General features: G+C 47.1%; 1 protein-coding gene across 4 annotated transcripts in view; it reads right to left on the bottom strand.

Moving 5' to 3' along the window:
- The window catches only part of LOC149460982 (uncharacterized), a 40,669-nt gene extending 29,697 nt beyond the window's left edge, over positions 1-10,972 (bottom strand). For all 4 annotated transcript variants that reach the window (XM_089678938.1, XM_089678937.1, XM_089678939.1 and 1 more), the window contains exon 1: positions 10,855-10,972. In XM_089678938.1, coding sequence (XP_089535064.1) covers positions 10,855-10,876 — 22 coding nt within the window. In that variant the 5' untranslated portion in view covers positions 10,877-10,972. The remainder of the gene's footprint in view (positions 1-10,854) is intronic.
- Positions 10,973-12,565: the final 1,593 nt, after the last annotated feature.

Below are 12,565 nucleotides of genomic sequence, written 5' to 3'. Positions count from 1 at the left end.
TCAGAGAGACATTCCAGATGCTACTCAAAAGCGTAAATGCACCAAGAGGAGCCTCACAGGGAAGAAGAATCAAGTTTAGTGTGTAGGTGAGCTCATTTCAGTTCAAAAAAGGATTTTCATGAAAAAATTGTAATAAAACTTTAAATTTTATAAGTCTATTTCCATTTATTTTGAGGTATTGCCTTATTTAACATAGTTACCTAAATTGTCAGGAAACGTGATGTCCTATGACAAAATGGAGGTCATTTTCGGATTCAGCGCACCAAAAAAACCATAAAGATCACGTGGAATAACCAATACAGCTCGAGAAAAAATTTTTTGCAGACCTGTGTAATAAAGCTTACCTGAAGGTAAAATGTCTGTCTCCTAAATGTGCACCAGCGCATGCGCTCTGAAGGAGCTATGTGCGCATGTGAGTGACGTCATCGCGGCTAGGCCACTTACACTGCCGCAGCCCGTGAACCCAGAAGACCGGGTGAAGATGGAAGCCCTGTCAGCGGTGGGGGGCTTAGTTATAAGGTAAGTCTTTCCTAATAAGCAAGTATGCGATGCAAACTAGCACATTATACTACCTTGCAGGTTAAAATTGTTTTTTTGGGGTTTTTTTTTTTAACCACTTCCCGTCCGGCCGTTGTATATCAACGGCCAGACAGTGGCAGTGCAGGGGCGGGTGCCAACGATCGGAGGACACAGCGGGCACCGGATCCTGGTGCTGTGCGCTCCCTGGGAGCGTGCAGCACCGCGATCTGGTGCCCGCTGTGTCCTCTGATCGTCGTACGGGACCTCTGTGCGAGGTCCCGATCATGTAATCACTGATTGGCCAATCAGTGATCACATGCAAAGTAGTAAGCAAGATGTCACTTCTGACATCATTGCTTACTACGTGTGAAATCTGTGAATGATCACAGAGGTCACATGGTACAAGGCTATTCACAACAGCCTTGTACCATGTGACAAGCTGTGACCAATCACAGCTCACACAGTATTTCTCAATGGCTGCAAGAATGCAGCCTTAGAGAAGGAGAAATCTATGCTTTTACAGCCTTTATGGGTGTAAAATCAATCAGTGTAAAAAAAAAAAAAAAATCTTCATCACCCCCCACAAGTAGTACAGTGTCACCAATAATATAAAAAATAAAATAAAAATGTAATTTTTTTTTAAAAAATTATAATTTTTGGTTATAAACTAATTTGGGTTATTTTTTTTACTAAAAAGATAATGGAATAAATTTTGGCCAAGATGTATGATGAAATTTTATTTGCAAAATTTTATAGGAAAAACACTTTCAAAATTTGTGGACTTTCATTTATATAGCAAAAAAAAAAAAATATATAAATCCCAGTGGTGAATAAATACCACCAATATAAAGCTTTATCCGTCTAAAAAAGATGCTAAAATATTCATATGGGTACAGTGTTGCATGACCGCGCAACTGTCAAAGTGTGATAGCGCTGAAAGCTGAAAATTGGCCTGGACAGGAAGGGGGTGAAAGTGTCCGGACTGGAAGTGGTTAAAAAGATTACTACCTCTTAAGTGTTGTCCTTAAAGTGATAGTAGTCTTGCTTTAAAAAAAAAAAGAAAAACAAAAATGTAATATTTACCTACTTTTGCAGAGCAGCCTGGATCCTCCTTTGCTCAGGTCCCCCGCTGAAGCTCCTGGCCCCTCCCTCCTGTCGGGTGCCCCCATAGAAAGCAATGCACGCCCCCTACCCGGAAATGCGGAATCACGTATATATACACGTGATTTTGCACACCCGTGCCGCCCTGTAGCAGTATTTCTGCTATAGGGCAGTCGGTAAGCGGTTAAAAGCTTAAAAGGCGTCTGACCGTTTCTACATGGTTGATTATCGAGAGAGGAATCTGAATGTGGTAGTATAAAGCGCAATTTATTGGCTCGGAGGTGAGCGTTCTGTGAGCACTGAGGTGACCCCGTCTGCACATCGTAGCACTTTGATGGTGTGGTGTATGAGCACTGGAAGAAGCTTCATTATCTGTGAAGAATTACATGATTTGAATCATTACGGATTATTTCACTTATATGGACTTGTTTTATGGACACTCATTGTTTTGTTTATTATTTAGATATTTTTATTTCACGTTATTCTTTTTATTAATATATTTGCAGCCCAGCTTTTATTTTATTTAGGTTTAAGATTAGAGACTTGCTATCCTGGAAAGGAGCTTCCCTCTTGGGACCAGACTGGCCAAGTTGTGCTTCATCCTTTGAAACAGACACTGTCGGTACCCCTCTCAGCCACATTTAACATTGAATTGTGAGTTATTTCCCTAGCGGCGCTCTATTGCAACACTGACATTCTGTTCAATGCAAGTTCCAGGTTTTACTGCAACTGGAGTCTGTGTATTTACTACCTGAACCATGCTGCACCTCCCCACATGCAGGCAATTCATATAAGTAAATGAAGATTCAGCAGCTATACAGACTCACCCGCACAACCCTGTTTGAAAGGAATGGGTACATACCCCCGTGTGTCCATCCCTGCGTACCTGTCAGTCAGCTTTGTGGGTGAGTTTATACAGCTACCGCATCTCCATTTACTTAGGCTAGGTTCACACCTATGCATTTGCTGCAGCTCGCAGACCCCTGATATCTCCATAAAGAGGACCTGTCACCTATCAATGCTATCACACAAGGGGCTTGTTAGTGATATTAATAAAGTTAAAGACTAATGCCACCTTTTGCACCATGTTGCACCCGTATTTAGGATGTAACATATAACACAGTGCAAATGGGCCCCCCTTCTCCACTGCCAAACCCCATCATACACAACCACGCCATTCATTTATAGGGATCCATGAATGAATGAACTAAAGGTTCCATCTGCCACCGCGACAGACAGACTTTTAGTCCTCAATGGAACCCTAGTGCGATCATCACCACACTCCTAGTCCACTGACACTTCCTTGAACTTTCCAACTGAAAACCCTTACCTTGGTACAGACATAGAGCGAAAGGAAGAGTCTGCAGGAGCCTGGCATTGCACTCACTGTCCACTGATATTGGGTTCAATGTTTTGCAGGCTTCTATCCAAAACATAATAAAATGCACATTTTTTTTCTACAAATATATGTGCATTTATTATTTTTCTGTAAAAATGAACTTAGCTTTTAAATGAAAATGCGCTAAAAGTAAATAATAAATTAAATCAAAATAAAGAAAAAAATTAAAAGCAACCCTGTCGCACTGCACACAGACACACACAAATTAAAATAGGGAGTGAGCGGGTATGTAAACAGTAGTGATGGACTTGATGCTTGAGTCGAACGGAAGTTCAATGCAAACATTGGCCGTTCATGTGTTTGCCAAACACAAGAATGGAAAGGGCATTTGGTGGGCTGTTCGCCCGCCATGCCCCACAATGCACTGCACACGGACAGTGCATTGTGATTGGCCAAAGCAATGCAACTGACCACAGGTGCAATGCTTTGGCCAATCTCAGCACAACTGGGCAGAGCTAGCGTTGACATCACCGCTAGATCTGCCCAATTGTTTACATCTGATCAGCAAATGTCAGATAGCAGCAAGAGCTCGGCGAGTGTGGACGGGTCAGCGGGTGTCAGTTTTTTTTTTTTGTTTTTTTTTAATTTTGGCGAGTGGGTGTCGTGACAGTGCTGGATGCCGTGACTGACAATGGATTACAACAATCAAAACTTTTTTTTTTTTTTTTTTAAGTAAAGGACTTTTTATTCACATTGTACTTTTTTTTGGTGAATGGGTAGGGGGCTTCCAGATTCCAATAAGTCACCCTCCACAGATCCCCACAACCACATCCCGGGGTTGTGAGGAAGAGGCCCTTGTACCCATCAACATGGGGACAAGGTGCTTTCGGGGGGGGGGGGGGGGGGGGGGAGGAGGCATGTTATTGTTGACGGCATGTGGGCTGTGCCCAGATTTAGGGTGTGGTAGGCATTTTAGGGGGGACTCCATGCTCCCCCCCCCCCCAGTTTTGGGGGGTGGGGGTTCTCCTTAAAAGTCCTACTAGGCCTAAAAGGGCCTGGTAGGGCTATTAGGGGGAACCCCACACGGTTTTTAAAAATAATTTTTTACTGTGGGGTCCTCCCTTCTAACCTGCCTACAAGACCGAAAGGGTCTGGTTTGGATTGGGGAGGTGAACCCCATGCTGTGATTTTCATTTAAAAAAAAAAAAAGTCAGTCCTGCTACAGCAGGTTCTGTACATTGTACAGATGTGCATCTTTGCAGATAGTTTAAGGGGACCCCCCCCCCAGACATCATATTTAAAAGAATGTTTTTTTTTTACTTTAGGCAATGAAAAATAACTGCCCCTTTAAAAATGGTACTTTATAAATTTTTTGTTTTTCACTGACTTATGTCTCTGAGGGCAGTACCCGAGTCCCCATACCCCTTTTATAACTTGCATATACCGTATTTTTCGCCATATAAGACACTCCGGAATATAAGACGCACCCAATTTTAAAGGAGGAAAATCTAGAAAAAAAAGATTCTGAACCCAATACATATAGTAGTTCATCCCCCATATAGTAATTCATCCCCCCATATAGTGTCAATTCACTTACCTTTGCTCCGCGCGTTCCTCTCGCCGTGTTCCCGCGCCGTTCCGGTCTTCAGGGCTGATCCACGAGCAGAGGGGGTGATGACGTCAGCACGCACCGCTGGGTGTACTAAGATGGCCGACCGCTCCAGAGATAGGCCAAAGCCGCGGCCTTTCCTACGGCCGTGGCCGCTCCTCACGGATTCTCTCTCTATTCGTCGTATAAGACGCACCAACTTTCCCCCCCCAGTTTTGGGGAAGAAAAAGTGCGTCTTATACGGCGAAAAATACGGTAAGCCTTCTACTTTTGGAATTTACAAGTTTGAGTCCCATAGACTTGCATTGAGTTCGAAGATCGCAGTCAAACTTTCGTTCGTATGTTCGACCGAGAACTGAACAGGGGGGTGTTCCGCCCATCACTAGTAAACAGCAATGGTATCACTAATGTGAGGTATCACCATGAGTGTCAGAGTGAGAGCAGCAATTCTAGAGTCATCATTCCTGGACTTAAGTGGTTAAACTGCAAATGATAGAGAGTGATCACTGCCTTGCCTTTCAGCCCAAATAGAAATGGGGAAAATATTCTGCATCTCTCTTTTTTCCTTTGCTCTGTCTCTATATCCCCCTCTCTGTCCCCATCTATTCCTCCTGTGTTCATTGTAGGGTCCCCATGATGTACAGGCAGAGGGCTGTATAATAAGCAGCACAGACAGTCAAACATAAAAAGGCACTTAAGCCTTGCCCTGCTTTCCACAGAGAATCATCATCCATGACATTCCAGGTCCTACACCTGCTGGCCCCTTCCCCTGGTCTGACTCAGTACTTCCCTGGTCTCCCCTTCATCTCACTTGCCTGGAGTTCAGCAGAGATTGTCTCTGTGCTGGACAGGAGATGGGACTCTGTGGCAGACGATTGCTGATAGCGGGGGTGGGAGGAGAGAAGGGGATGTCTGGAAACAAACTGCCATCTTCTGCCCTGCCATTGTCAGACTTGGAGAGAGGAGGAATAGGGGCCAGGCTAGCAGAAGAAAGTTAGTGTGAAGGCAGCTCTGGGCTGTGCTGCCTGGCACTATGAGGGGTTGGGCAGAGTGTCCTGGAGTGGAGGCAGAAGAGGACTGCTGGCTTTGGGGGGGGGGGGGGGCACCAAATGAATCTGTGGGGGGGCTTAGCCCACCCCAGCACCCCCCTAGATCTGGCCATGCTGATACCACTCTTCCTTTCTTAGTACTGCTCAGGTAGAAGGTGAAGGAGGTGCCTGATACCGCTCTGCCTTTCTTAGTACTGCTCAGGTAGAAGGTGAAGGAGGTGCCTGATACCGCTCTGACTTTCTTAGTACTGGTCCGGTAGAAGGTGAAGGAGGTGCCTGATACCGCTCTGCCTTTCTTAGTACTGGTCCGGTAGAAGGTGAAGGAGGTGCTTGATACCGCTCTGCCTTTCTTAGTACTGGTCCGGTAGAAGGTGAAGGAGGTGCCTGATACCGCTCTGCCTTTCTTAGTACTGGTCAGGTAGAAGGTGCCTGATACTACTCTTCCTTTCTTAGTACTGGTCAGGTAGGTGAAGGAGGTGCCTGATATTGCTCTGTTTTTCATATGCCTGGTCAGGTAAAAGGTGATAGAGGTGCCTGATATTGCTTTGTATGAGTATAACCTTGTGAGCTGCTATGTATATGCGCCCTATTTGTGAGCTGCTTACACCAAACACACGCCCATATATCTGTATATACACTGTATAAATAAAGTGCCATGCTTCACTTCTATAAACAACTTTCAACAATGGACAAACCAAAAATTATACAGTATATGTCTAAAACTTAAACACCATATTCCCAATGTGCTAATATAGAAATAGTCAAAATTGCACAGTTCATCAAATGTAGATTTTTAACTTTTTCTGATGTCCCGTTATAGTATCTCCATTCAGTGCTCATAATTGTCTTAGTTATGTGATCACCCTCCACCAGATGTGCTTTCACCTGGGATAATGTGACCTTACAATTAAATATGGTCAATAGACCTCTGGGTCCTTCAGGGACCAAAATGGGATATGCCTAGCAAGTAGGCTCCACCAATCACACCTGCTTGAAATGCACCAACCATATTCAGCCTAATCCCCCTGAGGAAGCCACATGAGCCTGTGGCGTAACGTGTAGGGGAGGGGCACATGACGCCACAACACTCTGTACATGATTGAGAGTGGTAGCTATACATGACTGTATTGCCAATACCTACTGCTGGCGGTTTTGAATATTATACATGCTGGATATGTTTGGTGCGCTTCAAGCACCTTTTTATAGTGAGAGTAATTCTGGGGAACAAAGGAGAACGTTCTTAAACTATAAAAGCACTGTTATGGTGAATTCTCTCCCCCTGTATGTATGGCTGGTTTGAACATGACATGAGAATGCAAAATCTGGAAAACTTATGGAGAATTAAAGTGGTGGGAGCATGCGGATGTTTTTAGACGCACAGCGCTGTATTGATCTTGGAGATTGTATGTGCACTTCTTTGCCTTAATAAATTGTTTTACACTAAGGGAAGCTTTTTATATTTCACACACATGCCACTCTTAATGCATACATACATTGATGGTCAATACGGAGTGGGCGAACGATTTCTGATCACATTTGGATGCTATGGAGGAGGCTGGAGCGGCTGCTGAAGTAACATTCTTGAGCGGATTTTGACCACTCTATAATATGACGGTCAAATACATCTGCTAAGCCTTTTTTGAGCACGGAGTTGGGTGACGCGTTTGCACGGATGAGCACGGAGTTGGGTGACGCGTTTGCACGGATGACGTTTGGTCATCTAGTAACTGAAGATCCACGTTTGCACTTTTGGATCTACTAATTTTTGGAACTGGAACTCACTTCTATTATATCATTTTGTATATTATTTTATATATTCTCTTGATTTAGATATTATATTAGCTTTACAAGCTAGTAGCTAGGATTGTATTATCACGGTTTTATTTTTTTAGCTCCACACTTTTATATGTACATTAAAGTGGTGTGTAAGGAAAGACATTGGTGGAACCTACTTGCCGGGCATATCCCATTTGGTCCCTGAGGGACCCAGGCACTCACTGACCATACTTGATTGTAAGGTCACATTATCCCAGGTGAGAGCACATCTGGTGGAGGATGATCACATTGCTAAACCGATTATGAGCACTGAATGGTGATACTATAAGAGGACAGCAGAAAAAGTTTAAAATCTACATATATGATGGACTGTGCAATGTGGAAAAAAATAAATTAATATATATTATACACACCGCCCCAGGCACTGTGTTATACATTACATGCTGAGAACCACCACACTGTACATGGTATACTGTGTACCACCCCAGGCACTGTGCTATACATTATGCTGACAACCACCACACTGTACATAGTATACTGTGTACCACCCCAGCACTGTGCTATACATTACATGCTGAGAACCACCATACTACGCATGGCATACTGCACACCGCCCCAGGCACTGTGCTATACATTACATGCTGAGGACCACCATACTACACATGGCATACTGCACACCGCCCCAGGCACTGTGCTATACATTACATGCTGAGGACCACCATACTACGCATGGCATACTGCACACCACCCCAGGCACTGTGCTATACATTACATGCTGATGACCACCATACTACACATGGCATACTGCACACCGCCCCAGGCACTGTGCTATACATTACATGCTGAGGACCACCACACTGTACATAGCATACTGCACACCGCCCCAGGCACTGTGCTATACATGGCATACTGCACACCGCCCCAGGCACTGTGCTATACATTACATGCGGAGAACCACCACACTGTACATCATGGGTGCTCAAACATTTTAAACATGGGGCAAGTTCACAGACTTTCACACTGTTGGGGGGCTGGACTATAGTTTGAAAAAGATTCCTATGCACTTATCTTATATGTAGTGCAAAAAAACAGGAAAAAGCAATACAATATGTAAAGTACACTAACGCACTGGGCACCGGAATGCACTGTACACTAACGCACCGGAATGCACTGTACACTAACGCACTGGGCACCAGAATGCACTGTACACTGTAACGCACTGGGCACCGGAATGCACTGTACACTGTAACGCACTGGGCACCGGAATGCACTGTACACTGTAACGCACTGGGCACCGGAATGCACTGTACCTGGTGGCTGGTGTGCTCTGCTCCTTCTCTCCTGTGGCTCCTCTGGCTGCAGAGAAATCAGCCTGAAGTCAGGGGGTGAGTCTTAACCAGGCTACAGCTCGCTGGGTCCTCATGGCCGAGGACCCAGCGAGCAGCCTAGCTATTTGCCGCCGCTGCTTTTTTTCTCTGGTTGGCCCAGCGGGCCGGGTAAATGACTTTGGCAGGCTGTATCTGGCCCGCGGGCCATAGTTTGGGGACACCTGCTGTACATGATATACTGCATACAACCCCAGGGACTGTGCTGTATGTAATACAATCAGGCCCAGCACACTCCCTATTCTGCTTTGTTCATTACTCCACACCACGCCCTGCACTCTATAGAATATGCTTCTCATGGCTAACAAGTTACCATTTACAAAGATCAATGCTATTCATACTACAAGCATTCTTTCCTTACAGTGGATGTAAACCTCTCAATATACCCAGTGAAGTGACTGGCCTCAGGTGATACATAGAGATTAAACTAATCCTACATAAACTGTACATGTTTATCTACAGTATTATTTCTTGTGCCACCGGTCAAAGTTAAATTATAAAGCTTGTCTGAGCTGCCAGAAAAAAAAGGGGATGGAGAGATGAAACGACACTCTGCAGAGCTCAGTGAGGCGAGTTCTGAGAACTGATTGGAGGGAAGACAACCCCTCCCCTCCACACAGGAACAGAGCTGAGGCTATCAATCTACTGGAGGTCCCTCCCCGTCACCATTTTCCTCTTGGTGTCAAAAGTGACTCATGCTGATAGAGGAAGGAGGCAGTGGACAGAAATGACACTTCGTGCTCTTGACAGATAAATACACACTATAAAGGGATATGCTTGCTCATATTTCATGTCTGAGGTTTACAACCACTTGCTGCCCAGGTAATGCATATGTGTGATAGTAAACAGGTTTGGCTCTGTCCCCCTCACCGCACATGTGCATCAATGGGGGGCCAAGGATCTAGTGCACAGAACGCGCTCACAGACAGTTCTCTGCACAAATGATCAGGAGCTGGTGGGACTGGCTACCAATCATGTGACCACTGCAACAGATGAACAGAGATCACATATCCTTCTCACTCTTGTCAATGGTACCCGGTAGGTGTGAAATGACAGTTGTACACCGAGTGCCCCCATTGACCAGCTCAGCTCAGATGGGGGAGGGGAACGCACCGCGCACACATATGACCAATACAGCGGCTCCATGCTCGGATCAGCTGAGATGGGGGAGGGAAACACACTGCGCACACGTATGTATGACCAATACAGCGGCTCCATGCTCAGATCAGCTGAGATGGGGGAGGGGAACACACCGCGCACACGTATGACCGATACAGCGGCTCCATGCTTGGGTCAGCTCAGCTGAGATGGGGGAAGGGAACGCACTGCGCACACATATGTATGACTGATACAGCGGGTCCTTGCTTGGGATCAGCTGAGATGGGGGAGGGAACACACCGCGCACACGTATGTATGAACAATACAGCGGCTCCATGCTCAGATCAGCTCAGCTGAGATGGGGGAGGGGGAACACACCGCGCACACGTATGTATGAACGATACAGCGGCTCCATGCTCGGGTCAGCTCAGCTGAGATGGGGGAGGGGAACGCACCGCGCACACGTATGTATGACTGATACAGTGGCTCCATGTTCGGTTCTTGCAGTTGCAGTGTCAGTTTCAGCATACAATCCCTCCTGACCCCCATACACAGGGCAGCCCCCCTCACTCACAATGACACTTTCTTGGAGCCAGATCTTATGAAAGCTGCAAACTGGCCTACAGATCACTTTAACCCTATAGATGCTGATGAACTACAACTCCCATGAGACACTACGGGACACAGACATGACTCCCAGAGACAGAGACTTGATGGGACTTGTAGTCCTGCAAAAACAGCTGAAGGGCTGAAGTTTGCCTACAGGTGGATTTCTCCGCACAGCGCCGTGATTTTTAACCCCCTGTGCTTCATATCCACCGGAAAGGTAAACTAACCCTTTAAAGGCACTTCAGAGCTCCGCCCTGCTAGCTGTACGGGCGCACTGTTATCATACATATACTATTCAAACCGCAATGGAGACACACACTGCACGTGTAATACGGAGACCAAACGCTTTCATGCAAAGCGACTCCTTACCAGCGAAAATCAAGGCAGACATAGCCGCTGTTCTTATCCTCGCCTCCCTCTTCACGGCGACCGGATCAATAAAACGCCGCTAGAGCTGCTCTGCCGCGCAGCCGCACTCTGGATCACCGCCCCTAAAGGGAAGGAGATTGTGTGCGCGGATCCCTTCAGCCCAGAAGATGGTGGCGGTCATGTGATCAGCTGTGTCCAATCACATGTAAATAGGGAAATGCCGGTTATCCGCATTTCTCTCCTCACAAGCTGTCACGCTGACAGCTCGAGAGGAGAGCCGCTGCATGAAGATGTGTGTCCCGTGAGGATCTGCCCCCCTTGATGTATCTGCGCATGTGCCAGTTTCAGGCATAAGCAGACGATCAGCGATCTCGCTCTGAGAAAGTGTTAACTCCTTTCATGCTGGATTGCAATTACAGGAAGCTGCTGGGGGGGTGACATGGCAAGTACAGTCACATGTGGGGGGATCAGTGATATTGGGGGGCCATAACATGTTTTGGTGGTGCAGTTACACGTGGGTGCCAGTCACATGGGGGTGGGGATTTGCAGCAAGGGAGACTGAGCTTATTGCTAGGGGGGGATGTTTGCGTCAATGGGGGGGGCAGATCTTCACGGGGTACTGATTTTGCTGGGGGGGAATGACAAGGGGGGCAGATCTTCACGGCCAATTGATCTTGCTGGGGGGTAATGACAAGGGGGGCACATCTTCACGGGTGACTGATTTTGCTGGGGGGGAATGACAAGGGGGGCACATCTTCACGGCCAATTGATCTTGCTGGGGGGTAATGACAAGGGGGGCACATCTTCACGGGTGACTGATTTTGCTGGGGGGGAATGAAAAGGGGGGCACATCTTCACGGGGGACTGATCTTGCTGGGGAATAATGACAAGGGGGGCAGATCTTCACGGGGGACTGATCTTGCTGGGGGGAATGACAAGGGGGGCAGATCTTCACGGGGGAATGATTTTGCTGGGGGGAATGACAGGGGGGGCAGATCTTCATGGGGGACTGATCTTGCTGGGGAATAATGACAAGGGGGGCACATCTTCACGGGGGACTGATCTTGCTGGGGGGGAATGACAAGGGGGGCAGATCTTCACGGGGGACTGATTTTGCTGGGGAATAATGACAAGGGGGGCACATCTTCACGGCGGATTGATCTTGCTGGGGGGTAATGACAAGGGGGGCACATCTTCACGGGGGACTGATCTTGCTGGGGGGGAATGACAAGGGGGGCACATCTTCACGGAGGACTGATCTTGCTGGGGGGGAATGACAAGGGGGGCACATCTTCACGGGGGACTGATCTTGCTGGGGAATAATGACAAGGGGGGCACATCTTCACAGCGGATTGATATTGCTGGGGGGGAATGACAAGGGGGGCACATCTTCACGGGGGACTGATTTTGCTGGGGGGGGGAATGACAAGGGGGGCACATCTTCACGGCGGATTGATCTTACTGGGGGGTAATGACAAGGGGGCACATCTTCACGGGGGACTGATTTTGCTGGGGGGGAATGACAAGGGGGGCAGATCTTCATGGGAGACTGGTCTTACTGGGTAATAATGACAAGGGGGGAACATCTTCACGGCGGATTGATCTTGCTGGGGGGTAATGACAAGGGGGGCACATCTTCACGGGGGACTGATCTTGCTGGGGAATAATGACAAGGGGGACAGATCTTCACGGGGGACTGATCTTGCTGGGG

The sequence above is a fragment of the Staurois parvus genome, unplaced genomic scaffold (genome assembly GCF_062004578.1).
Source record: "Staurois parvus isolate SC_StPar_1 unplaced genomic scaffold, SC_StPar_1.0 ptg000213l, whole genome shotgun sequence".
NCBI lineage: Eukaryota > Metazoa > Chordata > Amphibia > Anura > Ranidae > Staurois > Staurois parvus.
The sequence above is the reverse complement of the archived record's forward strand: the minus strand, read 5'-3'. Positions and strand labels throughout refer to the sequence as shown.